The 26973-nt window shown below is 31.3% G+C and overlaps 2 protein-coding genes across 5 annotated transcripts; one reads left to right on the forward strand and one right to left on the reverse strand.

Annotated features, from left to right (window-relative positions):
- Positions 1-720: 720 nt before the first annotated feature.
- On the reverse strand, positions 721-19180 carry LOC127711261 (transmembrane protein 134-like). Of its 4 annotated transcripts, XR_007986620.1 has the most exons (8): positions 18929-19180; positions 14766-14821; positions 13148-13231; positions 11116-11192; positions 8926-8970; positions 7388-7441; positions 1790-2559; positions 721-1501 (listed from the first exon to the last, which is right to left on the reverse strand). XR_007986620.1 is itself a non-coding variant. In XM_052217259.1 (7 exons), exons 1-7 carry the CDS (start codon positions 19091-19093, stop codon positions 2480-2482), a joined length of 561 nt encoding a protein of 186 aa, XP_052073219.1. In that variant the 5' UTR covers positions 19094-19180; the 3' UTR covers positions 721-2479. The 4 variants fall into 4 exon arrangements, 3 of the variants coding, with proteins under 3 accessions (XP_052073219.1, XP_052073220.1, XP_052073221.1); XM_052217259.1 differs by having other exon boundaries at positions 721-2559; XM_052217260.1 differs by lacking the exon at positions 13148-13231 and adding an exon at positions 13948-13968 and having other exon boundaries at positions 721-2559.
- Positions 19181-19354: 174 nt separating this feature from the next.
- On the forward strand, positions 19355-25995 carry LOC127711262 (macrophage migration inhibitory factor-like). The gene is made up of 3 exons (XM_052217263.1): positions 19355-19502; positions 23092-23261; positions 25487-25995. The coding sequence occupies exons 1-3, from the start codon at positions 19395-19397 to the stop codon at positions 25554-25556; spliced, it is 348 nt and encodes a 115-aa protein (XP_052073223.1). The 5' UTR covers positions 19355-19394; the 3' UTR covers positions 25557-25995.
- Positions 25996-26973: the final 978 nt, after the last annotated feature.

Below are 26973 nucleotides of genomic sequence, written 5' to 3' on the forward strand. Positions count from 1 at the left end.
AAAAAAAAATTACATGTCAGCAGATCTGAGTCTGTAAGACAAGGTTTTGCTACATGTATCACATAATCTTACGAACATGTTCACCTTACAATCATTTCATACACCAAATATAGATGACCTATTGCTTATAGTATCTGAGAAATGGACCTAACAATCACTGATTCATTAAATGAAGTTAAGGTTTAATAGGTGAACCCCATCTGAGGAACATGTACCTATATACCAAATATGGATGTCTCATTATTCATAATAAAAAAAAAACGGTGTGATAAAATAACTATAGTTTTTTTAGCAGTCACTTAACCTTGAAAATGAGGTCAAGGATAACAGACAGAAACTTCAGTGCATAGAACATAATGCATCTGTATACAAAATATCAGGTATCCAGGTCTTATACCTTACGAAATGTATAGTTTTGAACAAATAGTTTATGCCACATTAACTTCCCTTTGTCTTGCATTTTGGCAAGGCAGACAAAACTAGTAACAACAGGATGCAGAAGATTCATTTTCAAATTAACAGTTGTATTTTTACTCCCCTTAAAAGGAGCTAAGAATGTAAAGTGAACACACATGAATGAATGAATGAATGAAAAAAATAAACAAACAAGAACACATGACCAACCGTGAGTACATTCCTAAACACTCATCCATTAAACAGCTTGGAATAAGAGTATTTATCTACTAATTGGTATGTGTTCTTACATTCAAATGAAAACTGATATACCATGATAAAAATCTAGTATTGATTGTGAAACAAAAAAGCTGCTTAATATATAAATGTTGTTTACATTGCATGTTTTGCGTAATTTAGTATCTGAATGTAATATACGACAAGAATGCAAAGCAAACCCCAACACCTAATTCCTATTTCTGATACATTGATCTATATGAGCTGTGCAAGACTCGTTTTTCATAGTATTGGAAAACAGGAATTAGGTGTCTAACAGATGAAAAACAGGCATATATATTAAATCTCATCAAAGTTGAAGCACTGACTTAAAATGAAGTCATTCTGTTCAACAGTATTGGAGAAATGTGTGACAATTTTTTTTAAGTTCATTAAAAAAATTGATAAAGTATTGGCAAACAGGAAGAAGTTAACTGATGGATCAAAAAAGTGCCTTATGTAACAGTGACTCTCAAACTTCTGACAAAAAAAAACCTTTTTAGTAGTTTCTGAAAAAAGTAACCCAAAAATATTTGTTGTATGAAAGGACAGACAGATGGACAAACTGATAAACAAACAAGGTGATCACAATATAGTCCCTTGCCTAGAGTATGTGGAGGTATAATTTATCAGTTAAATGTTACTACATAATATATGTGCATTTTTGTTACAAAAGACTTTTAGAAGTATGAGAAATACACAGTGAACTTTCATATTTGAACTTTAAATAAAAATAAAAAAGTACAAATCCAAATGAACAGCTGAACTTTGTACAATGATGTAAATACCCTGAAAAAAAACAATGACTTACATGAAACATCTTCTAAATGATCTGTCTTTACATTCAATCTCTGTTGGGTATAATCTTTATGTCAACAATTATTTATAGACATACCTTGTTTTGAAATATTCAAGTTTCAGATATTCATCTACTTGTTTAAAATTGTAAAATAAAAAATAACAAAATATTACAAAAACAATATAAAAAAAACAAAAATAAACAAAAACCCATATAAATTACCCAAGCTATCAATGTATTGAGCTTTAAATACTCTGGTAATAATGCATTTGTTGTTGCATGTTTTCAGTAGTAAACTGTTAACGCAGAGATATGTCTGACCTTTTTGTTATTTTGATAGTAAAATGCAACAATGAAATCAAACTAACAATACTTCAACATGGAAGTTATACAAAATATTCAAAGTCAATGAACCATGACCGAAGGTACAGGGCCAAACAATCTTCATGGAAATGAGATTTGTCAACTGCATACCAAATATCATTGACCTACCAATAGTGGTTCCCTATGAACTGAACTAATCACAAACTAATACATTGTTGACGCCACTGCCGGAAACAGCATACCTATGTCTCGCTTTTTGACTCCATCAAGGCGAGACAAAAACTGAAAAAAACATCAATCATATGTGCATAGTGTCAAAAAGTTAGACGTACAATTAATTACATATGAGATTTTTTACAACTTGTGAGATCTGTGTGTGCTTGTATGGTTTTTTGGACAGATCTATCTAATTCAAGCATTATACACTCTTACTACAAATACTACAAAGCAGATAAAAGATTTCCCACAGATTACAGATTTACAGAGGTAGTGACTGATTACATTCATATTTAATTTAATATCATGTGGTGATACATGTATTTGAGAAAAATTTTCTAATTTACATGAATGAGATTTCATACATGTATCAACCAAATTATAAGTCTGACTAATACCAGAAATGATTGTCTAGTACAGACTGTCATGTTAATTCCAACTAAACGTTAACTACACAGACTTTTACTAGTATCAGCTAAACACAGATATGTTATGGAATGAATAACCATTTCTTCCTGTAGCTGCCAAATATATGTATGTCACATGGTACACTGAAATAGACAAAAACAACATTATACATGTTATAATAAAATGCTTCGCTGGGGCGCAGCTTGATACGACCGCAGAGGTCGAACCCTGAACAGTTGGGGCAAGTATGGACACAACATTCAAGCTTGATACAGCTCTGAATTTGGATTGCTATTAAATATTTGACACAGCATAGGTTTCTGACACAGAAAGAATGTGGTCTAAGAACTTGAATTTTTTTAATTTACCTATTATGGTCCAATGTCCAAAATCAAAATACATGGTTAGATTCAGCATATCAAAGAACACCATATATTCAATTTTTGTTAAAATCAAACAAAGTTTAATTTTGGACCCCAACTTGGACAAACTTGAAAACTGGGCCCATAATCAAAAATCTAAACACATGTTTAGATTCAGCATATCAAAGAACCCCAAGAATTCAATTTGTGCTAAAATCAAACTAAGTTTAATTTTGGACCCTTTGGACCTTAATGTAGACCAATTTAAAAAACGGGACTTAAAATTAAAAATCTAAATACACGGTTAGATTTGGAATATCAAAGAACCCCAATAATTCAATTTTTGATGAAATCAAACAAAGTTTAATTTTGGACCCTTTTGACCTCAATATGAACCAATTTGATAGCGGGGCCCACAAATAAAAATTCTAAATTCATGGTTAGATTCAGCATATCAAAGAACCCCATATATTCAATTTTTGTTAAAATCAAAAAAAGTTTAATTTTGGACCCCAACTTGGACCAACTTGAAAACTGGGCCCATAATCAAAAATCTAAATACATGTTTAGATTCAGCATATCAAAGAACCCCAAGAATTCAATTTTTGTTAAAATCAAACTAAGTTTAATTTTGGACCCTTTGGACCTCAATGAAGACCAATTTAAAAAACGGGACCCAAATTAAAAATCTAAAAACACGGTTAGATTTGGCATATCAAAGAACCCCAATAATTCAATTTTCGATGAAATCAAACAAAGTTTAATTTTGGACCCTTTTGACCTCAATATGAACCAATTTGATAGCGGGGCCTACAAATAAAAAATCTAAATACATGGTTAGATTCAGCATATCAAAGAACATCATATATTCAATTTTTGTTGAAATCATACAAAGTTTAATTTTGGACCCCAATTTGGACCAACTTGAAAACTGGGCCCATAATCAAAAATCTAAATACATGTTTAGATTCAGCATATCAAAGAACCCCATATATTCAATTTTTGTTGAAATCAAACAAAGTTTAAATACTGGACCCTATCTTGGACCAACTTGAAAACTGGGCCCATAATCAAAAATCTAAACACATGTTTAGATTCAGCAAATCAAAGAACCCCAAGAATTCAATTTTTGTTAAAATCAAACAAAGTTTAATTTTGGACCCTTTGGACCTCAATGTAGACCAATTTAAAAAACAGGACCCAAAATTAAGAACCTAAATACACGGTTAGATTTGGAATATCAAAGAACCCCAATAATTCAATTTTAGATGAAATCAAACAAAGTTTAATTTTGGACCCTTTTGACCTCAATATGAACCAATTAGATAACGGGGTCCACAAATAAAAAATCTAAATACATGGTTAGATTCAGCATATCAAAGAACCCCATATATTCAATTTTTGTTGAAATCAAACAGTTTAATTTTGGACCCCAATTTGGACCAACTTGAAAACTGGGCCAAAAATCAAAAATCTAAATACATGTTTAGATTCAGCATATCAAAGAACCTCATATATTCAATTTTTGCTAAAATCAAACAAAGTTTAATTTTGGACCCTTTGGACATTAATGTAGACCAATTTGAAAACTGGACCCAAAATTAAAAATCTAAATACACTGTTAGATTCGGCATAACAAATAAATAAATGTGATCAAAGATTTTACAAATCTAATGCGCCATACTGTGCAATTAAAGATTACTTCTTGAAATTTTTCAATATTTGAAATTTGAAAAAAAAATAATATTTGAAGAATAATTCTTTTTAATTTCTGAAATCTGAAATGAGAAAAAATTGGCCCCCCACAATTTCTTTTTATCCCCCCCCCCCCCCCTTTTTCCCCCAAAAAAATTCTTTCCCTCAAGATATGGTCATAATCTCAATTCAAATTTCCAATGGAGTTGGCAACCATAATTACCCATTTAAATTTACCATAGTGCTAACTTAATCTATTTTATAATAGAATTAATAAAAATATAGTGTCAAATCTTTCATATGGATTTTTTTGTAAAAAAAAAAGATGAAAACATTTGCAGATATTTTTACTGGTCTTCCTTTATAAATATGCATTTTTTTAAACATAATTTAAAAGCAGAGTAAGGGAAGTAACCAAAACGTTGTATTTGGATTACCTCCCTTACACTGTTTTAGATTATCTTTATTGTTCATTAACCATTACTTTATACATAATTTAAAAGCAGTGTAAGGGAGATAATTTCAATGATGTATTTGATTTATCTCCCTTACACTGCTTTAAATTATGTTTTGTACTAAAGTATTTGTCCATTAACCAGGACAACCTTGTTTTTCCCCCTTTTTTGCCCCTAATTCCTAAACGGTTTGAGCCATAACCCCCCAAAGCAAATCCTAACCATCCCTTTGTGGTATGGAAACTTGTAGTATAATTTCAGAGAGATCCATACACCGTTCCACAGTTATTGTCTGGAAACTAGAAAATGCTCATTTTTGGCCCCTTTTTGGCCCCTAATTCCTTAACTGTTGGTACCATAACCCCCAAAATCAATCCCAACCTTCCTTTTGTGGTATTTAACCTTATGGTCAAATTTCAAAAAGATCCATTCACTTAAACTAAAGTTAGAGTGCGAAAACCAATATGTATTCGGACGACGACGCCGGACGACGACGACGACGACGCTGGACGACGACGACGACGTCGACGACGACGACGACGCCAACGTCATACCAATATACGACCACAAAATTTTTTTGCGGTCGTATAAAAATGATAAAGTAAAGGCTTTATAAACTAAAACTAAAAAGGCCAAAATAAACAAGATTATGACAGATTAGTCCGTGTCCTCCATTGATATATATATGAATTTTCAATATCACTTACATTACCAAAGAGCATATACTTTACTCCAAATATATGATCATGGCTGATTTACGAACTTGTCCGACATATTGATGATGTTAAATTTGACATTCTAATATGATGTTCTTCAAAAGTACACAACCATAGTTAAATACGAACATATTCATATGTCTGCTGATCTGCAACGTCGTGATTTGTTTAGGCTGTTCCAATCATACTCCTACATCATATGCTTTTACTAAATGAGTTACCATCGTTAGCCAATGCAAAGTCAGAAGGTTTAAATGACGTCATTATGAATGTAAGCATTCTACAGGAAAATGCACAAATGTGAAAAGGATAGTCAACAAAAGATGATAAAAATTTGTTGAAAGCCCATTTTCTCAAACAAAAGTGAGATAATCATATTTAACTACATTCAAACATGTCTTTTGCGTCAATATAAATACTGTTCAATTACGGAACAGCTAATATTTCCATTCACCTAAAGCACTTCCATCCAAATGAATTACGACTTTCCGTCTATCAGTGACTATCAGAATAGAAATAATTCATGGGGGCTTGAAGTTATATTGATTTTGCCAAGGTTTGGCCCATTATGCCGATCGCACAAGGTAAAATATTTGGTATAAAGGGCCAACCTGTGGTTAACTCAATATAAATTCAAGCCCCTTTTAATTATTTCTTAATTGATTTTAATCTCTGAATACAAATGTAGGAGTGAGAGAGCTAATAAAGCTAATCTTCTATTACCTCTATACTACCAAGGGAATATCGGCCCCAAAAACAAAATTTGATCGACTCTAATTTCAAGAACTTGTCCATAATTATTTTGGAAACCTTTGACATAAATTTTATGAAAATTTTGATCAGAAATATAGCAGAGAGCACTAACAAAGTTGATTTTCCATATCATTCACATTTCAAAGAGCAAAACTCAAAAATAAATAATGGATCAGAGCAGATTTTCAAGCTAATCCAACATATTCGTGATGAAAACATTTAACATAATTTTCATTAATCTTTTATTTGACATTTAAATTAATGACTTTTAATATCATTTAAATTACCAAGGGACATAACTCCCAATGAAATGATTGATGCGTGATGAGATTCTGCTGATATAAACTATAATACTTTTATAGCTGACTATGGGGTATGGGTTTTGCTCATTGTTGAAGGTAGTACGGTGACCTATAGTTGTTAACTTCTATGTCATTTGGTCTCTGGTGGAGAGATGTCTCAATGGCAATTATACCACATCTTTTATTTTTATATAAATCTTTGATACCCCAATACCACATTCCCCTTTATGATAAATAGTCTATTTTTTTCATTTAGAGGACACAAAACATCTGACATATCTCCAAGTTTTGTTGTTATCACTACCAAGGCAAGGTTTCAAATTTTTTAAAACCAATCATTTTATAGTTCTCTTTAAATGCATGATAAGGCAACCATCATTGAACAATGTTAGCTCCCCATCCCTCCTGCAAACGCAACAGATATTGATCTTTCCTGCTGATACATTATGTGATACAAGCTAAGTTTGCTATGTTTTCATTCTGGCAAAAACAGTGATGGGAAAGGATTTGCAAAAGTTAAACTTGCATTTTTTAAGTTTGATAGCATTATTTGTGTGTTGCATTTCCTCAAATCACAATAATGAACATGATGAATCTGACAATTCTAACCGTTGGTCAAAAATCCCGGTCAAAAATCCCAATTAAAAATGCAATTAAAAATGTCTGAATTAACCATACATAAACTTACAGCCTGGTATGAGAAACAATGATCCTCCAATAAAGAACACCAAACTATGCCATCCTGCAGTAATAATCAGATATATATAAAATAGTAAAAATCAAATATATACCAGTAATTCAAAACACATTTTGTAATGAGTGTTTTCAGTTATGGGGTCATCCATAATTGTCAACCATTTTCCAAAGTGTACAAAACATACACTTTTTAAGACCCCCCACCCTCCCTCAAAAAGTGTACATCAACCATTTTCAGATTTCAAGACAAGAATCAATAATAGTATATATGCAGTGGGGTCAAACCTATTTACTGGATCCAATCCCTCCCTCTAACATGGGACAGTGGTGTTACAGCACAAGACAAGAACAAACACATAAAACTCAGTTTTTTTATTATCAAAAATACAAGTCACAGATGAGATCAACTTATAAGAAGCAGTCAGTCCTGCAAGAAAAAGACACATGCTACTTTTAATGTACAATTTCACGTTTATTTTCAAACGCAGAGATGATAAATGGCTTCATCGCGGTAAAAAAAAATTCCGGAAATTAAAAAAAAAGCGTACAGTAAAAATGTAGATTTTTTAACCCCCTCCCCCCAAGTGTACGTTTTGTACACTTTGGAAAATGGTTGACAATTATAAATGACCCCTAAGATACACTGTAGAGTAAAGAACACTTTCACTAGATGATTGTCATGACTTTGAAGTCATTCATATGGAGAAATTTAAAAGGTTTAATATGGCTTGAAATATCTTCAATGAATCAATATTAAAAGGAAGCTAATCGTGATAAAACAAATTGATTTGTAATAACAATGCACTTTAAATATTTTGGAAAGATTCATTAAACATGATCAAGCAAATCTGAGTTACTGCATAGTGGTTTCTTGACAGGACAGACTTTACATACAATATCATACCATAATACATCTGTCATCAATAACATATAAAAATACTTGACAGTTCATTCTCAGACATCTTTCCAGAAAAGAGGGTAATCTTTGGATCTGATCCAGGAATTTTAGTAAGAATCGGCTTGATAACCCCAAATAATGTTAATGTTCTCATTAATTTATAATTTTTAATGCATCGTGTTCGTTAAACAATGAAAGGGGACCCAGGGTATATACAAAGGCTGTTCTCTCTTATTCAACACAGTGTTAACTTTATCACACAGGTATACAGTATATTGAACACCATACTGAATGGTAGATAAGTATAATCAAATAAACAATAGCTTACAAAAATCTTATGTCACCTCAGCAACACATTATAGCTGACTAAGCGGTATGGGCTTTGCTCATTGTTGAAGGCCATACAGTGACCTATAGTTGTTAATTTCTGTGTCATTTGGTCTCTTGTGGAGAGTTGTCTCATTGGCAATCATAACACCACATCTTATAAGAACATTTGAAGAAACATTTGTATGGTATATTTGTCTTCAATTTATGCTTTTTGTACCTGTTAGTCAGATTAAAGAAGAAAATAAGAGCAATGAAAGGATGTTTATATAAAAATTGTAACAATCAATTTTTTAATATCTTACCTCTAAATGGCGAGATCATTATTGCAACACCAGTTATAACTAATACTGAAAAAATAATTTAATTTAATTTAAAACTTTCGTCATATCTAATAAATCAGAACAAAGATTCTAAGGTAATAAGAACTGGCATCCTACTAAATACTAAGTCGTATAGAAAAACAATGTAGTGACCTTCAGTTCTTTATTCATTTAAACTCTACAAATAAAGAACTTTGTAACGAGTACATTCACCCCATATTTTTTAATTGATACACTATCAATCAAATGTTATAATGAATGAATAATTTAATTCCAATTAATTCTATCCCATTGAAAACAGCTTGAAATGTGTGACATTCAAATTTAAACTCAACCAAATATCAGCTTTAAAAAACAAAAAATCTCATTCGCAGGATTGTCAATATTGTAACTGAATTCTTCAAAACTCAATTGTCTTTAACATCGATAACATTTCATATAAAAAAAATTTTAAAAAATGTCTTCAAATTTTCTAAATCGAAAAAGAAAACACGCATACAACAACAGATGAAAGGCAGACAGTGATTACTTTTAAAAGTGTTCCTTAAATAAATGTCTGTATACCTAGACTTGTTTTCAATAGGGAATATTTCCAATAAAAATCCAATAAATTCATTTTTGCTACTGTAATTCAAATCCTGGCAGGGTCAAACCAAAGACCTTAAGGAGTCAATTGACTATTTTGATCATTTAACTTATTTGTAGATCCTACTTAGCTGAACATTTTTGCCATTTACACTTTCTCTCTATCTATTATAATATTAAAGATAATAACCAAAACAGTAAAATTTCATAAAAATAAACTATTTTGGACAGTAACCCTACAATGGGTGGTCCAATTGGTCTGAAAATTTCATAGCAGATAGATCTTGACTTATTCATCACTTTAACTCCATGTCACTTTTGCTCTAACTGCTATAGTTTTTGAGATAAAAGCCAAAAACTGCTTTTGACCCCTATGTTCTATTTTTAGCCATGGCAGCCATGTTTGTTAATGGATCAAAACTCAGGATACACTTTATAAATCAGTTACCCTAAGGAACATTCAGTTAAAGTTTAGAAGTATTAGGCCCAGTAGTTTCAGAGGAGAAGATTTTTTAATGTTAGCAAACATGATGAACAAATTGTGTAAAATTGTCTTTAATGGGCAATAACTCCTTAAGGGGTCAATTGACAATTTTGGTCATGTTAACTTTTTTGCAGAGTTTACTTTGCTGAACATTTTTGCTGTTTATAGTTTATCTTTATCTTCAATAATATTCAAGATAATCAAAAACTGCAAAATTTCCTTAAAATTACCAATTTAGTGGCAGCAACCCAACAATGGGTTGTTCCGTTCGTCTGAAAATTCCTGGGCTGATAGAACTTGACCTATTGAACATTTTAACCAGTGTCAGATTTGCTCTAAATCTTTTAGTTTTTGAGATATAAGCCAAAAACTACATTTGACCCCTATGTTCTATTTTTAGCCATGGCGGCCATGTTTGTTGATGGATCAAAACTTTGGATATAATTTATAAACTAGATACCCTAAGGAACATAAAGTTAAAGTTTGAAGGTATTTGGCCCAGTAGTTTTAGAGGAGAAGATTCTTGAAATAGTTTACGACGACAGACGATGAGGACGACAGACGAAGGACGACGACGGACACCAAGTGATGCGAAAGCTCACATGGCCCTCAAAGGGCCAGGTGAGCTAAAAATGGCTCAGTTTGTCAGACTAGTATAAAGTAGGGTTGATAATCATATTTAATAATCATGTACTCGTCCTGAATATCTATTTAACAATGTTTAACTTGCTGCTGGACTTTAAATAGCAATCCACCCATCATAATTATATAACATTTTTTTGGGTGTGTTTTGCTTCTTGTTTTTGTTTTGATTATTTTATCTAATGACGACTGGCAGACAGATCATCCTGCAGATTTCTAAGGTTTTGTCAAATAAAAATATGGCTGCAAATTAGAATTATTGAATTATTGATCTTGAAAATATTGAATGAATAAAATAAAAAAATATTCAGAAAAACATTAAACCAAAACACTCATCGACATCTTTAATTCTTTTGGAACATATAAAAATAAGAAGATGTGGTATGATTGCCAATAAGACAACTATCCACTAGAGTTTAAATGAAGTGGATATAATTAATGTATATAGTATCTATACTTACATAAGCCTATCAAAGTTAAAACAAAAGCCCCAATCACAACTCGACAGTTATCACGAACCTTTGGATGCTGCCACCACCTAAAATACAATAAAGTACGAAAAAATTATTCTAAATAATTCAAAAGAAGAAAATGCTTACAGATATACTTCAACAAATTCTATCTCTATCATTTTACACTTTTATAGCCTTTCTTAAAATAACACTTATCTGGATTGTTTTCTTTTCAATTTTCTCATCTTTTTTAAATTTGGTATATTTTGTTCTCACGAACTTGTAGTACAATGTATATATATAAAAATTTATCTTGTTCCTTTTGATATATTTTTTACAATGTTTTTCCCCCAAGTTTTCAGTTTTTTTAAGTACCCTATAGTTGTTAACTTCTATGTCATTTGGTGTCTGGTGGAAAGTTGTCTCATTGGCAATTATACCACATCTCCTTATTTTTATGTTATCTTAATCATGTTAATTCTGTTGTAAAAGTTAAAACATTATTTTTATAAAAGTCATTTTCTGAAATAAATATCAAACCTAAATTTATTAAGATAACATTAACATGATTAATAGAAACTAAATACTGTTGATTCATTTATTTTTGTGGATACCAATTAAATTTTTCGTGGATTGAGGAAAAAAATGTATTTTCGTGGATACTTGAATTTGTGGTTTTGACAAAATCTGAATACAAAATATACGAACATTTTGTACTTCATTGAACATTTAAATTCGTGGTAAACCCACACAATCCATAAAAATTGGTATTACACAAATAACAATGAATCCACAGTTTATGTACTATTACAATACTGCATGCATATGAATACTGCATTTTGCAACAATTGAAAATTAATCCAACACCATAAACATGATAAAAGAGTCAGTGCTCTGGCCAGAAATTAAAGTCCTTTCTTAAAATTTCAAATCTGAAATCTGAGTTTGACTCTAAATTTATAATTTTGTAGGAGTTAAACATAATTTTCCACTTTGAAGAAGCATGACATGCTTGATGCAAGAAAGACCAATGGTGAGAAGTAAACATGTCTTGTCTGATTGTATTATGTTTGTTTTTTTTTTAAATATCTGGTATGTAATTTTATCAATTTTACTTCACTTCCAGATCCAACATGCTTTATTTATAAGGTTAACATAGTTACTCATACTGAACATTTTTGGAAAGTTTTATATATCAAAATATAAGAAGAAATACCAAGTTTACGTATCAATACAATTTTTCATCAAAATCAATAAGTTATAGTTATAAATACAAGTTAGACCAACTGTAACAAGGGGGGATAACTCATAATATTAATCAAAGATTCTGATTCTAGCTTTCAGAAATGAATTTTGGAAAATAGTAAAAATTACATTGATTACAAATGAATTTTTCTACATTTTCCCATCCTAATTACAAAATAATCAAACTTGAATAGTAAAGGTCCAGAAGCTGAATACATATAAATAAAAGCATAGACTGTAGCAAAAATACTGGCAATTCCCCAACAGTGATTGAGTGTATCTATTGCTGCACAATGTTGGTCAAAATGGTCAATGTGAGACAAATTATTCTGACAATGTGGTTTAAAAAAATGTCAACAAAAAATCTTAATCACCATTCCCCATCTTTACACTGAAATCAAGTTTACTATAACCCAACTTATTTTTGTGCAGACTTTTATTTCGTGTTATGTTATTTCTAGCCTATTTCACCATGATTTATTTCTCGTGATCTTCTCATTTTCATTATATATGAAAAGTATAAGGGAAGATCCAAGTTTCAAATATTTGCGACAAATTAAATTCGCATTATTTCTACCGGTACTTGCAAAAGTTGTGAAAATAAATCACTTGCAAAAATTAATTGGTTTACAGTATATATATATTCTAATCTCTAAACTGAAATAAGCACACAATATATACACTCTAATGATTATTACCCTTATATTTACCAGTAATTATATACTACAGTATGTAAAAATAAAGCAAAAAGAACATACAGTCTTGATATAATGTACAAAGCTGGGAACGACCTTACCTATAGTGCCATGACCTTGAGGATATGACACTAACATTCTCGTCAGTTCTGCTTACAGACAGGTTAGAAACTGCAGATTTCCTACTGCAAAATCACCAGTGATGAAACAAAATTAGGTTGAATTAAAGAAAGGTAGTGTGTGAAAAGGTGGAAAGCAGAGGCTAGATTATCTGAAATGTGGTCGCCCAATCTTGAGAAACTTGTATGTATACATGGTAGTATGTCTGACCAGAATGAGAAATAGAAAATAAGTGCAATTTTTCAATTTCAATATCATGTGCCAAATATTCTATCAAACAATTTACTGAACACTAATTTAGCAATGGTAGAAATAAGTAGACTCTTTGCTAATCAAATGCAAGCATATTTTACAGAGGACAAGCTTAACTGAAGTTCAACTTGCCAATTAGCCAAGCTTATTTCATTTTTTTCCTGACTATATCAACCCATTATCAACTTGCCAATTAGTCAAGATTATTTCATTTTTCTCTCACAATATTCATGATATTAACCCATTATCAACTTGCCAATTAGTCTAGCTTAATTCTTTTTTTTTCTCATTATATAAAGGGCATGTAAATTCCATTGGGACCAAGTAAAATCAAGGAGCTTACAAGTCTGCTTGGCCTCTTTAAAATTTGATCTTATTTCTACCCATTTAGCCATTTCTTTTTCTTACATACTGATTGTCAGACAAACTTTGGAAGGGCTGCCTGGTAAAGGTTGCTTAGGATTATATAACATCAGTTAATTAACGTTGTTTAAATAAACCCTTCAGAAAAATATAACAAATTTCTTACCAGGTGCTTTTCACGATTTTCCTTCAAAAAGAGTTTATCAAAACTTTAAATCATAATAGCAAAGATAGAACCCTTTAAATTATCTATTAACATGATTAAGTTTATATTAAATCATATACTGTGAATTCATTATTATTCGTGGATTACCAATTTTTGTGGATTTTGTGTTTACAGGCCGGCCCGGAACAAGGAATTTAAATGTTCAACAAAGTACAAATTTTCTATAGGCTTGTATGCAGACTTTTGTATAACCACGAAATCAATTATCCACGAAAATGAATGAGTTCCACAGTAAACTGCATGTTTTTTGAAAAATCAAATCAATAAATTATACATTCTTACCATCAGGGCATCATTGGTTATGACCCATGATGCATCATTTTAATCGAACAATATAAAACTTTAAAATACAAGGGAATTCACTTAATAACTCTTAGCGTTGGTTTTTTACACTTGTGAATGTGGGTGATTTACTCAGAAATAACTAAACTTATTTCATGGGTATTATATGACAAAGAGTAATCGGAGTGATAAGAGGGAACTTTTCTATAAGGTATTCATAGAACATGTGAAATATATTGTAAAGCACTGTGTGTCGAGGAATTTTGTAAAAAGTAGTCATAAATTATTATTGAAAAATTCTAACTACAAATAGGAAAAGTTTCAGCCCACATGATCTGATTGATAATGAAACCACTAATACTTCCAGTTGCGTTAACAAATAGTGTTTTAATTAAGTCTTATAGCTTACTTGTAAATACATGAAATAGTATCATTTTTTATAGAAATATATATCTATATATATAATGTAGCTTTACCTTGATTTAGATCCTGAGCTTGATATGAGAGATTGTGTTTGTGCATCTTCATCATACTGAAAAACAAATTGTAATATATTCCCTGAGTCCAAATTATGGTAACACAAACAGGCCAGTAACCATGAAAATCAATGCATGGAATCAAACAATCTTATTAAAATACAGATCATATCTTAAGATGTAAATGATAATTACTTGTATAAGTAAATTTGTAAGATTTTTATTATATTTTCAAGGTTTGAATAATCTCCCCTTAATCTTCTAAAACATTTACTGATAATATAGGTAATCTTTTTTTATACCCTTAAATTCTCAAGTTTTGGAAGGTTAAAACATGCCATAACAATATTTTCTTGCTTTGCTTACTATTTTTCAATTAGAGTTCAACCTTTCATCTGAAGAAGTATTAAAGAAGTCTATTGCACACAGATGTTAAGTAACTGCACAAAGCCTTTAAACATTGCTACCTGGAGGCTTGTAAATTATCAGTGATTTGAAGATAACAGACAAGTGAAATTTACATTGTCCATGAAATTATACTTTTATGAATAGTAAAGACAGCTATTCATGAAAAACTATAAAACACTCAATTAAAACAATATAGTCAAGAGAAATTCAAGAAAAGAAGAAAATAACAATGAATAAGACTTTTTTACAGTTTATAAAAGTAAAAAAAATCTGAAAGTCTAAGGGATATAACTCTACCTCCACAATAATTACTTTTATCAGTAAACATGGTAAATAAAGAACATTTGTATAAGTATTACCCCTGACTGTCGCATATGCATAAATAGATATGTTTCTTCTTAAAAAAATACTTTAAAGTCGTATGAAACTACAAAATGAACACAAAATGTAAATACGTTTTTTTTCTTTTTATTAAATAGCTTATTTTTCTAATAAAAGACGCACACTTGATCATACAAGGACTTGTTTTATATAGAACATCTTTTATTTTGTCCATATCCCAAAGAAATATACACGTTTGTTGATGTGGTTCATAAGTGTTTCTCGTTTCTCGTTTTTTATATAGATTAGACCGTTGGTTTTCCCGTTTGAATGGTTTTACACTAGTAATTTTTTGGGGCCCTTTATAGCTTACTGTTCGGTGTGAGCCAAGGCTCCGTGTTGAAGACCGTACTGTGACCTATAATGGTTTACTTTTATAAATTTTGACTTGGATGGAGAGTTGTCTCATTGGCACTCATACCACATCTTCTTATATCTATGTACTGCTATTGAATTAGATTGTCTTCCCATAGAAAGTTTTTCCGTATGCATTGTTCATGTCCTTAGGGAATTTATTTTTTAATAGCAATAGAAAAAGTGTTATAAACAACTGATAGAACATGTAAGAATAAATTATAATCGGATGACATACACGTAAATAATAACTAGTATAGAAATTGGATAAATGATTAACGGCGAATTATAGTATATACTTGTATCTACTTTGAAATTTGCATCTTCACTTTGAAAATTTCAGCTGATTGATGTTTATTTGATGGCACGTTGATTCAGATACTTGACAATTTCTGCCGAAAAAAATTTTGGTTATCTTTGTTATTTTTATTTTTAGATCCAAAATGTTAATTCCATATATATCATTTCTTTGAGTTTTGTAGTAATTTTCGAATATCTGTGAATCTGTTGTGGTTTTTATATAATTATATATGAAATGAATGTAAAAGAGAGGCGAAAGATACCAGAGGGACACTCAAACTCATTAGTCGAAAATAAACTGACAACGCCATGGCTAAAAAATAAAGACCAATAGACAAACAAACAATATTACACAAAACACAACACAGAAAACTAAAGACTGAGCAACATGAACCCCACCAAAAACTGGGGGTGATCTCAGGTGCTCTGGAAGGGTAAGCAGATCCTGCTCTACATGTGGCACCTGTCGTGTTGCTCATGTTAGTGCAAACCCGGTAATAAATTATTAGTCTAATTCGGAAAAAAGGGAAGGGGGGGTAGTTTCAACATTAGGAACATATCCGCTATCATAAGTGACTATAATCTGCTATCTCTTGTGATGAATATACTATTAGTTTATCCTGGCAGACAAAACATGCAAAAGAGAACGTTCTTGCGAAAAATTACAAAGTGTAAGGATTCCTGTCTGTGTCTGGAAACAGTAGAGAAGAATTTGTCAGTTGTCATAGGGCAAAGATCATGAGCAGAAACTATAATAAAGGCTTTCTTACATATAAGACCGCATGAATAATCATGTGTGTATTGAAGAATAAATTTATATGGATGTCATATCTACAGTTAAATATATATCAAAGTCAATGCTTTTGTTTTGTCTTATTACTGTTCTAGGTCTTTACTATGCATTGGTTTTCTGGGCATCGGTTTAGTGTTATTTATACTTTTGTTTTTTTACTGTCAATTTGCAAGCAATCAGTTTTTGGTTTTTTTTTTTAATTGCTCTTTCTCTGTTTTTGTTTTTCAAATGTTGTCAAAACAAGATAAAAATGTAGTGTCTATATTCACAAACTAGGAGGTTGTTGGCTTTTCAATGGTACAAGAATAAAATAATTTTTCATAAAATATTTTGATTTTACAAGGGATGTTTCTTGTTCTTTATTCTTACTTGATAATTCTTCGAATACTAATGGGATGGAATAAATAGCTTTTCTTAATCTAACCTCAAGCTCTAACAATAAATAACACACACACATATATATATATATAAGGATAATTGTCTGGTAATAGTGATTTTTTAACCTTTAAACAATACAATGTGAGGTATAAGTGATAATCAGTCTATAGTTTTTTTCAAAATGTTCAAATTAATATATAGGTACATGCGATTGACAATTTAAAATCAGTTATCATCGTCATCATGGTCATGGTTGCGTTCATCATTGTTAATCACAATATTACACAAATGTATTAACATGATTGAGTAACTTTTTATCAATTTATTTATTTGTTTTAATAGTATATAAACTTTCTTGTCTCTAATCAGTGAGACCAATTGATTCTGTATTTCGTTTTGCAGTTTGTAGTATAAATTTATATGTTTTGTGGTTTATCATAGTTGTTTTAATGCAATTTTTGTAGTTTTGTGATAAAACCAACATGAGCTAGTTCAAACAATTATGACGTCTTGAAAGGTAATTTTTATTTTTTTCTGTGACGTCGTAGGAAGGTGTCACAATTTTTTTTTTAGTTAAGTATCCTTTCAACATGTTCAACTTCAAGACTTCTTAATTATTTGGATTATGGTAAACCATGCTCCAGTCGATACTCAGAGCTCAGACATAAATAAGTCTAAATCTGCTTTTGACTCGTAGAGGTCTAAATTTGTAGGTTTCAAGATTTGTCTCCCTTTAATTTAAGACAAATTATGACTTCAATAGTCATTTAGTGTTAAGCAAGAAATATTTGACTTGAATTAAAAAGTTGCAAATATTGACTCCTACAAGTCGATAAGTTACCAAAATTGGTAAACTTCAAGACCCAAGCATATTTATAAAAAGGTCATGCATCTTCATGAAATTATGACAACATTGAAAGACAATGCTTCGTCTTCTAAAGAAATATATGCATGAGAGCCTAAAAAAACGGAGATAATGTTTATTTACTTTACAATGCAACCATCTATAACCAAACAAAATGAGGAAAATAATCTTATGTTAAGTAAAAATGTTCAATAAGATGATTAAATATAGATAGCTCAGGTCCTTGTGAATTCTCAGACAGGTTTATGATGTCATAGGTGGTGCACTTTGGCCACCAATTCAAATTAAGTCTTTTCAGAAACATAAATAGACCTAAATAAGTCTGAAAATGAAAACACATTTTTATAATAAATACTTTTTTTGACTTCTGTACATGCTGTAAGGCATCAAAAACAAAAAAAAGACTTGTTTATGTCTGAGCTCTGACTGGTCTAGGGATGGTTGGTCCATGGAAGTAATTTTTTAGGATAGCTGTGGAACCATATCTCTAATGGTCATATGATATTTTTGACAATTCGAGATCTATATTAGCTACTGTTCCGCAGCTAATTTTAGGATGGCAGAAGATAAGTTACAGATGGGCCATCATAAAACAGGTCATGAAGATCCCTGTAATTCAAAAATGTAAACATTGTCATGAAAGAATTTAGGAATTGACTACGTGTTCCATGTGAACACACTGACCTGGATGTCAGTGCTAGATTGAGAGTCTTCAACATTGACAACATTGCTGCCATATTTCCTTTTGAATTTAAACGGATTCTCTGAAGACGTAGAACCATAAACTCTTATTTTATCTTCATCATCTGATAGATTTATTTCGTTAACGTCTACTTCAGATGTTGTCATTTTGATTTCATTGGTCTCCTAGATTTGCCCATTTCTTAAAAACATAATTTTTATAAACTTGTTCAAGAAGTTGACATCCAAAAATGTTACCGCTTACAACATTAAAAATTGTCAACAGACGCAGAAAAAAAAGTCAATTCCTGAACAAATTTCACTCGGACATAAACATAATGAAAATCATCAGAAAAAAATAATTGAAGGAAAAAAAACTTTGACTTCGTTTTTCTTCGTATACATTTGTGAATGTGAGCAACAATTGTTAGTGATTTAAGCGGTATCTAGGTTGCCACAAGCACGAATCATGCCCACTTTTGCCATTTACACCAATCTTCCTAAAGACAAAATTCCTGGAAGCTTTATACTAGATGCATCAAGTTTTATAGCTAAGAGGCTTGGAAAACCAGAGAGTGTATGAGTTGTCATTCCTTTAATAATATGTAAATAGCAACAAAAAAAAACTAATAAGGGCAGACAATTTAGTTCAAACCTTTATACAACTACTAAATATTCCGGTCCCAATTGGTTTCTATGATAAATTCTGCAATTTTCAAGCAATGACGGGTCTTTGTAGTAAATTTTAATAATGAGACAATTTCATGTTAAAATCAAATATCAAAACCAGACAGACTCCTTTGTAGTACATGTAGTATACACCTTATCGCTATTTAGTCCAATCCGGAAAAAAACAGTCATTTAGACAACTTCCTGTTTGGGTCAACAGGCCGCAAACAAAGGTCATCAGTAACGAGCTGAGGGAGGGAAAAATTTAGAAAGCGATCAATAGGAAACTTTGATAGATTATGAACCACTTTTTCCAAACTCAAATTATAGTCAAAAACATATTGTGTTTGAAGAATTTACGATGTTTTAAACAGGTCTCATTAAAAAGTATCATGCATGGTGCATTGTTTAAACAGGGTCCCAGATAGCTTCAACTGGATGAAAAAGTTGTGTAATTTTAGAACTTATCCGGAATGGAATAAATAGGGATGAGGTGTATTGTATAGCACTTATATATTAATTGTCTTGAGTGAGGGTAGGAATGCCCTTTGCTGTCGAGGGCCAAATGTCCTTTTTGCACTACGGTTAGCTTCAAATGAGTCTAAATTTTCTATCGTCATTCGTCAAATCTAATTAAATTTGTAGCTACTGTGAGCATCAAAAGGCATGAAAGGAGTAAAATATTTATTGTTAACGTTAATTTTACAAATATTTTACTGTTATTTTTCAAGTGGGGTACCCCATTACTACCACCTTGAGTGAGGCCTAGAATAAAACCGAATATATTTCTCTTCTCATCAACATGTGATTGTCCTGAATATGAATCTTGTATATGTCACTTCACATTAGGCAACGGGCCCCGGCCCATCAGTAAATCAGTATATATCTTACTTGGCAAATATGATATATAAGGTTCATCATAACTTTTTGGTAAATATGGTTGTATTTACACCACAAATTTTACTCTGAGTACAGACAAACATGTGCACCTGGAAAAGTTTTAAGATGTGGCAGGAACTAGATAATTAAATTTTAAATGCATTTTATGTTTCAGAGCTTTTTGAGCGCTGACCCTAAGTCATTCTATTCCCGTCGTAGAGTGAAAAAAATAACTGAACTCGTGTCACAAGCGAAGTTAGAGTTGCCAATAAAATAAATTAATTGCTTGATACATCTAAATGTTCACAATCGTGAACGATACAGCTGTTATAAGAAACTTGTGACTCGTGTGATGAAATAATCACTTTGCCACCATTCTTTCCAACCAATAACCGGGGGAAATAGTCAAATCATTGAAAATATGGGTAAACCCGGCCCATGGACAACTCAGACCACGGCAAGACAGACCGCAAGATTCAAAATCATGTCGCAATGTTAATTAAAATGGAAATACCAGTCAGGGGACTTATTGAAATAAGTGATTTTTTAATCACTTATTTAAGTAGCAAATTCGAAGTTTTGTCACAAATTGTGCTTTTGTAGTTTTACCAAAATTTTAAACACATAGTTTCAGATAATATCTTTTCATTAGTAAAATTGAAAAAAATGAACTTTTTGCTTCTTTTAAGCATCAAGGTTTATGCCTTTGATGCAATCATTGAGCTGCAAATTCTATTTTAGTTGAAAAAATGCTATAAAAATGGCTTTACATAATGAACTGATACTTTCTTAACAGATTTTTCCCAGCAGTGGGAGTATTTTTCCTTTAAAATTCAAGGTTTCATCTAATAGATTATGTAATAAAATTCTACTGTTTGCGATCAAAATTTCACTGTTCAGGGGTGTTGAAATTAGTGGGGGTTATTAAAATAATGATACTTAAAGAAGTAATTTTTTGGATGGAAATTGAGGTATGATACTTAAACAAGTGATTTTTATGTCATTATCCTAGATTTAGTACAAGGTCATCACCTGACATGACCCGGTCATCCTTCTCAACACATATGTTGGTTCTGTTAATTTTAGCAACATAATTAGTCCCTGGATCTTTAGTACTCTATATTTAAAGCTACAATAAAATTAAATCACTAAGTCTAGTGATTAATTTGTACTACTTAAATAGGTGATTATTAAAGAAAGACAACTCTTACTTTCCAACCTTTATGGACATAATGTTACTTAAATCAGTGATTTAGAAAATCACTCTTTTAAGTAAGTCCCCTGACTGAATACGGAAATACGGACCTACCTACCCTATTTTTTTTAATGATGTAACCTTAAACAGACATATATTTTTTTTGGCCCTATGGGTCTTCAACGTAGGGAGAAAAGCCTGCACCTGGTGGTGAGCTTCAGCTGGCCTCTAAAAACAAGAATGTATACTTGTTCAAAGAAATGGACGCCACACTAATCTTCGAAATATATAAACATGATAAATGAACCAAAAATTAAAAAAACATATAAGACCAATAAAGGCTAGAGTTTCGTGACTTGGGACAGTTGCAAAAATGTGGTGGGGTATAACATGTTTTGTTCGATCTCAACCCTCCCATATTGTTGCCTTTACCTCTATCCAATGTGGAATAAAAAAACACACATCATTGAGCGCAGTAAAACTCTGTTGGACCCCTCCCCCCACTTATGTTTCATAACTAATGGTTTTGTATGGTGACCATATGGTTGAAACCTCCCCCCTTTTTATATGACTGGCATGTGTTGGAACTTGGAGCCCCACCTTTTTAAAATGGCTGAATCCCCACTTGACATGCTTGAATGATTTATGAGTGCTTGAGTGGCAATTGTCATTTTCTATAAATACAAACTAATTCATCTTGATACTGTGAATTTATCTATTTTTTCGTGAGGACCAAATTTTATAGTGACGGGAAAAAATTATATTTTCAAAGATACCTATAAATTTCATGGCAAATTATTAAAACAAGCCAATAGAAAATTTGCATTGCATTGGACATTTTGAATGTTTGAATTCTTAGTTCAAAGTATACCTGTGAAATCTATTTTGATTAATACTCCACAAATAATAATTAATCTATGGTCATGATGATATTCATATGCATGATATGTGGCAGTCAGGTACATCCTATTACCATGTGATTAGATACAGACTTTTTTTGACAATGCATTTAAGTGGTCCATTAACAATAAATATCTTCAGTTTGTTAATAACAGATCTTTACCACGTTCTTTTCAACAAACAAGTTGAAGTATGTTATGTAAATGCAAGTGCAAGAGTATTGGTATGTGTGTGTGAGAGTTTCCCCCTCTTTGTTATAACAATTATTGTCATATAATATATATTTACAACAGCAGAATAAATGTAGTCAATTATTCAATTTTTGTCTATGTTCATCAAAACCCTTAACACCATAGTCAGGTAGTGATGTAAAGTGATTGTAAAAGCCTGCCTACTGAAAAACAAATATTTAAAGAAATTAAATGGTTACCATGGTTACTGTGGTATATGAAAGCAAGGTTAGTGGATCTTTTCTATTATCATGATTATATCAACATTGTTCAAAATTATTTTGTAATTTCAGTATGTTACAGTCAGGGTACATCCAGACCAAATGATGAGTCATGGAGGATCTACTGATCCCTGTGGTAGTGTAGAACTGTACAGTATTGGAGCATTAGGAGAAAAGAACAAGGAACATGCTAAAGAAATAGCAGATTTTATTGAGAAGACTTTAGGAATTGCACAAGATAGGTAAGATTTATAATGCTTAATATGATGAAGTACGTGTTTGCTTTTGATATGGCTGACATTTTACTTTCTGTAAAGCTATAAAATTGTGATTTGGATGACTATTCACCATGTGTTAACTTCTCTGTATTTAGCGGTGTTTGACGAAGCCCATTACTGACAGGCCTGTGGGAGAATTCAGAAATGTGGGTATCTAATATTTGTGTAATCAACTTCCCGCCTCCGGGTGCGGGATTTTCTCGCTGTGTTGAAGACCAATTTGTGGCCTTGGGCTGTTTTCTGCTCTTTGGTCGGGTTGTTGTCTCTTTGACACATTCCCCATTTCCATTCTCAATTTTATTCTAAAGTTTTGAAGGTCAAAGTTGTGCATCACCTATTAACATGATTAATATGGAATTGTTCGATCAAATTTTTCATATTTTTCAGAATTGGGAACTTAGTCTTTTTTTTCAGTAAAATTTATGAAAGAGGGTGTAAGTTTTGTGTAATCAATTCAACTCCTACTCAAGTTTTCAAATTAGATCCCTGAAACTTCACAGGAAGATTGCAAATATGTTGAAGTTGTGCACCTGCTATTATTGAATTGTTTGAGGAATTTTATTTTACTTTTTAAGACTTGGGGACATAGTCATTTTTCAAGCATTTATATCTTTAGTATAGACAATTCTCCATTTTTATGATTGTTTAAGAAACTAACTTTTTTGCAACCTGGTTTTTTGAATCTTTGATCTATTTTTAAGTTGATTAAGAGACAAGTGGTTGTTTTTATTAAAAAGGGAAAAACATAAAAAATATCTATAATATAAAATTTTGGCTTCAAATGTTTTTAAATCAACTGAAGTATTTTTAAATCAAACATAGTTATATGTAGTAAAATATATATAGAAAAGAGCATGACATCTAGTCCTATAGTATCAACAAATTTGAAGAAGATCAGGTTTGTTCATTTGTCAAAACATGCATTTTTTTGTAAGGCGAAGACAAAATATCTACAAATCTGATTTAAAACAAAGTAACAAAAATATCAAATGATAATCGTAGGTAGAAAAAAAAATTGATTCAAAAAATTGTTTTTTAAAGAAACTATATATAGGGGAACAGTTTTCACCTTGATAAATTAACCTTGATAAATTAATAAATTTTCTTTTCCGTTCTCTAACTTTAGTTTGCCTTTACCAAATGTTATGAAATTTATACACAATGCTTATTACCACAAAACACAGATCAAGTTTGAATTTTGGTGGCGTTACTTTTACCAATCTAGAGTTATGCCCCTTTACAAATGGAAAAATTGCTGAAATGTTCGTTTCTGTTCTCTAACTTTAGTTTGCCTGAACCAAATGTTATGAAACTTATGCACAATGCTAATTACCACAAAACACAGATCAAGTTTGAATTTTGGTGGCGTCACTTTTACCGTTCTAGAGTTATGCCCCTTTACAAATGGAAAAATTGCTGAATTTTTCGTTTCCGTTCTCTAACTTTAGTTTGCCTCAACTAAATGTTATGAAACTTATAAACAATGCTAATTACCGCAAAACTCAGATCAAGTACAAATTTGGGTAGCGTCACTATTATAGTTATTGAGTTATGTCCCTTTATAAAGTTATATGCAAGTGGGGGCATCATCTGTGTCTCATGGACACATTCCCCATTAATTTTTTTGTTGATTAATTCTGGAATTAGTCAAGATAAGAATTAAATAAGATTCTGACTCTCTTAATCAAAATGGAATTTACTATTTTGTTTGTTAGTTTTATTGCTACATAGTTTGTATGCCCACCTACGATAGTAGACGGGCATTATATTTTCTGGTCTGTGCGTCCGACCGTCACGGAATAGGTTAAAGTTTTTGGTCAAGGTAGTTTATGATGATGTAGAAGTCACATCAACTTGAAACACCATAAAGCTCCGTGAATCCAGAATCGAAAATCTTTCAATCACTGTAGGGTTCTGTGATTTTTTTTTGGAAAAATTTAAGGAAAAATTGTCATCCCGACAAGCAATAATCCTGATTTCCCGAGCTTAAAATACGAAAATCCCGAATTTCGTTCACAATGTTTCCCGAAATCCTGGATTTAAATTGTAGGTGTCCCTATTTCCCAAATTAAAAAATGGCTGATCCCGACGTCCCGAAAAAGGTCCTGCCCCCCCCTCATAGAATATTTTTCATGTTTTAGACCAAATCACTACAGTTGCATGTAATACCTATAAATATTTTCTTGTAGATTTTATGTGACATTTGTGGATTTGGAAAGAGGAAATGTAGGTCTCAATGGAAAGACTTTTGCCCAATAAATAATATGCAGATATCAATGGAAAGACTTTTACCTAATAAATGATATGCTGACAGAATAGTTATGAAGATGTATGTTAATTTTTTGTGCCATTTTATGTTATTTCTGGCTTTGAAGATAACTACAAACAGTTTGAATAGACCATTGAAAGTTAATCATCGAATAAATAATTGCAGAGCATGACATGAAACTAGAATGTACTTTGTGATAAAGGTCTATGATATATCTATATCTGTTGTATGTTATTGTGCATAAAACTGTTTTTGCTTTTGATATGTAGTTTTTAATTAAAAATAACTGTTACTAAACATTATTTTTGTTTAAGCATTTTTTTAACAACATATGTTCGGAACAAAATGTATACTTTTTGTTAAATACCAAGATTTTTTGTAATATTGTCTCTGTATCATAATTAATTGGATTAAAATATAAAAAATGAAGGAGCTAATTTATTTTTAGAATTTATGAATTCATCGAAAAATATGATAGCAATTTTAAAAGATCTTAGCCTGGTAAACTATTTATGTTCATTTGTAGCTAGGGACATACATACTTTTCTCCACCAACATTTGATGATTGATTTTGATCATCTTTGCTAGCCAAGGGTAACAATCCAGTCCCCTCCTCTCTACCCTTGGCGAAATAAGATAGAATCTCAGATCCACGAGGTAATGATTTCCATTGGTCGCAGTTGTAACTGGCTGCTTCCAGTCAAAAAGCACCTTTAAGATGATAACGTGTAAATGTAGAAAATGTAAATAAACAATTGCCAAGTGCTGATTGTGCAACAAGTCTTTACCCCCAAAACGTAGAATGATATTTGGTGACAATTTTAAAGTTCTTAATTAACCAACTGAAGTTCATGGATATGTTTTTCGCGCAAATGTTGGAATGTCAACACATATTTTCAGTTCCTGCTTCACGAAATTTGTTAGCACTAGACACAACCATTTTTAAGACCTCCACACCGAAGAGAGTGCTGCCGTTGGTCAAGAAGTATGATGTCAGAATGGGCGTGACTTTTATCTACCTATTCTCCTTACCCGGAATAATGTTGATTTTCATCTTTATTTAAAGATACATATACAATATTATTTTGAAACAATACACTTGCTATCTTGAGTTCTAATTCCATCAACAACTGCCAGTCCATACTTTACTAATGCAATATGACAATTTATTGCCTTTCTTGTTTTCAGCATACTGTGGGTGCTTTTGTTAATTTTCCATACACTGTAGGTGCACTTTTTATAATTTTTTGCGCGCTTTAGATGCCCTTTTTCAATTAAGTTACCATGCCCTTTTTGTGTGATAGGGGAAACACTATATTTGTCTCTCCTATTTATTTTAAACTAAATTTATTTCGTATTTTACGTTTTAGAGTCTATAAATTCATAGGAATACTTTCACGCATGCAC

Source organism: Mytilus californianus, unplaced genomic scaffold (assembly GCF_021869535.1).
Source record: "Mytilus californianus isolate M0D057914Y unplaced genomic scaffold, xbMytCali1.0.p SCAF_8, whole genome shotgun sequence".
Classification (NCBI taxonomy): Eukaryota; Metazoa; Mollusca; class Bivalvia; order Mytilida; family Mytilidae; genus Mytilus; species Mytilus californianus.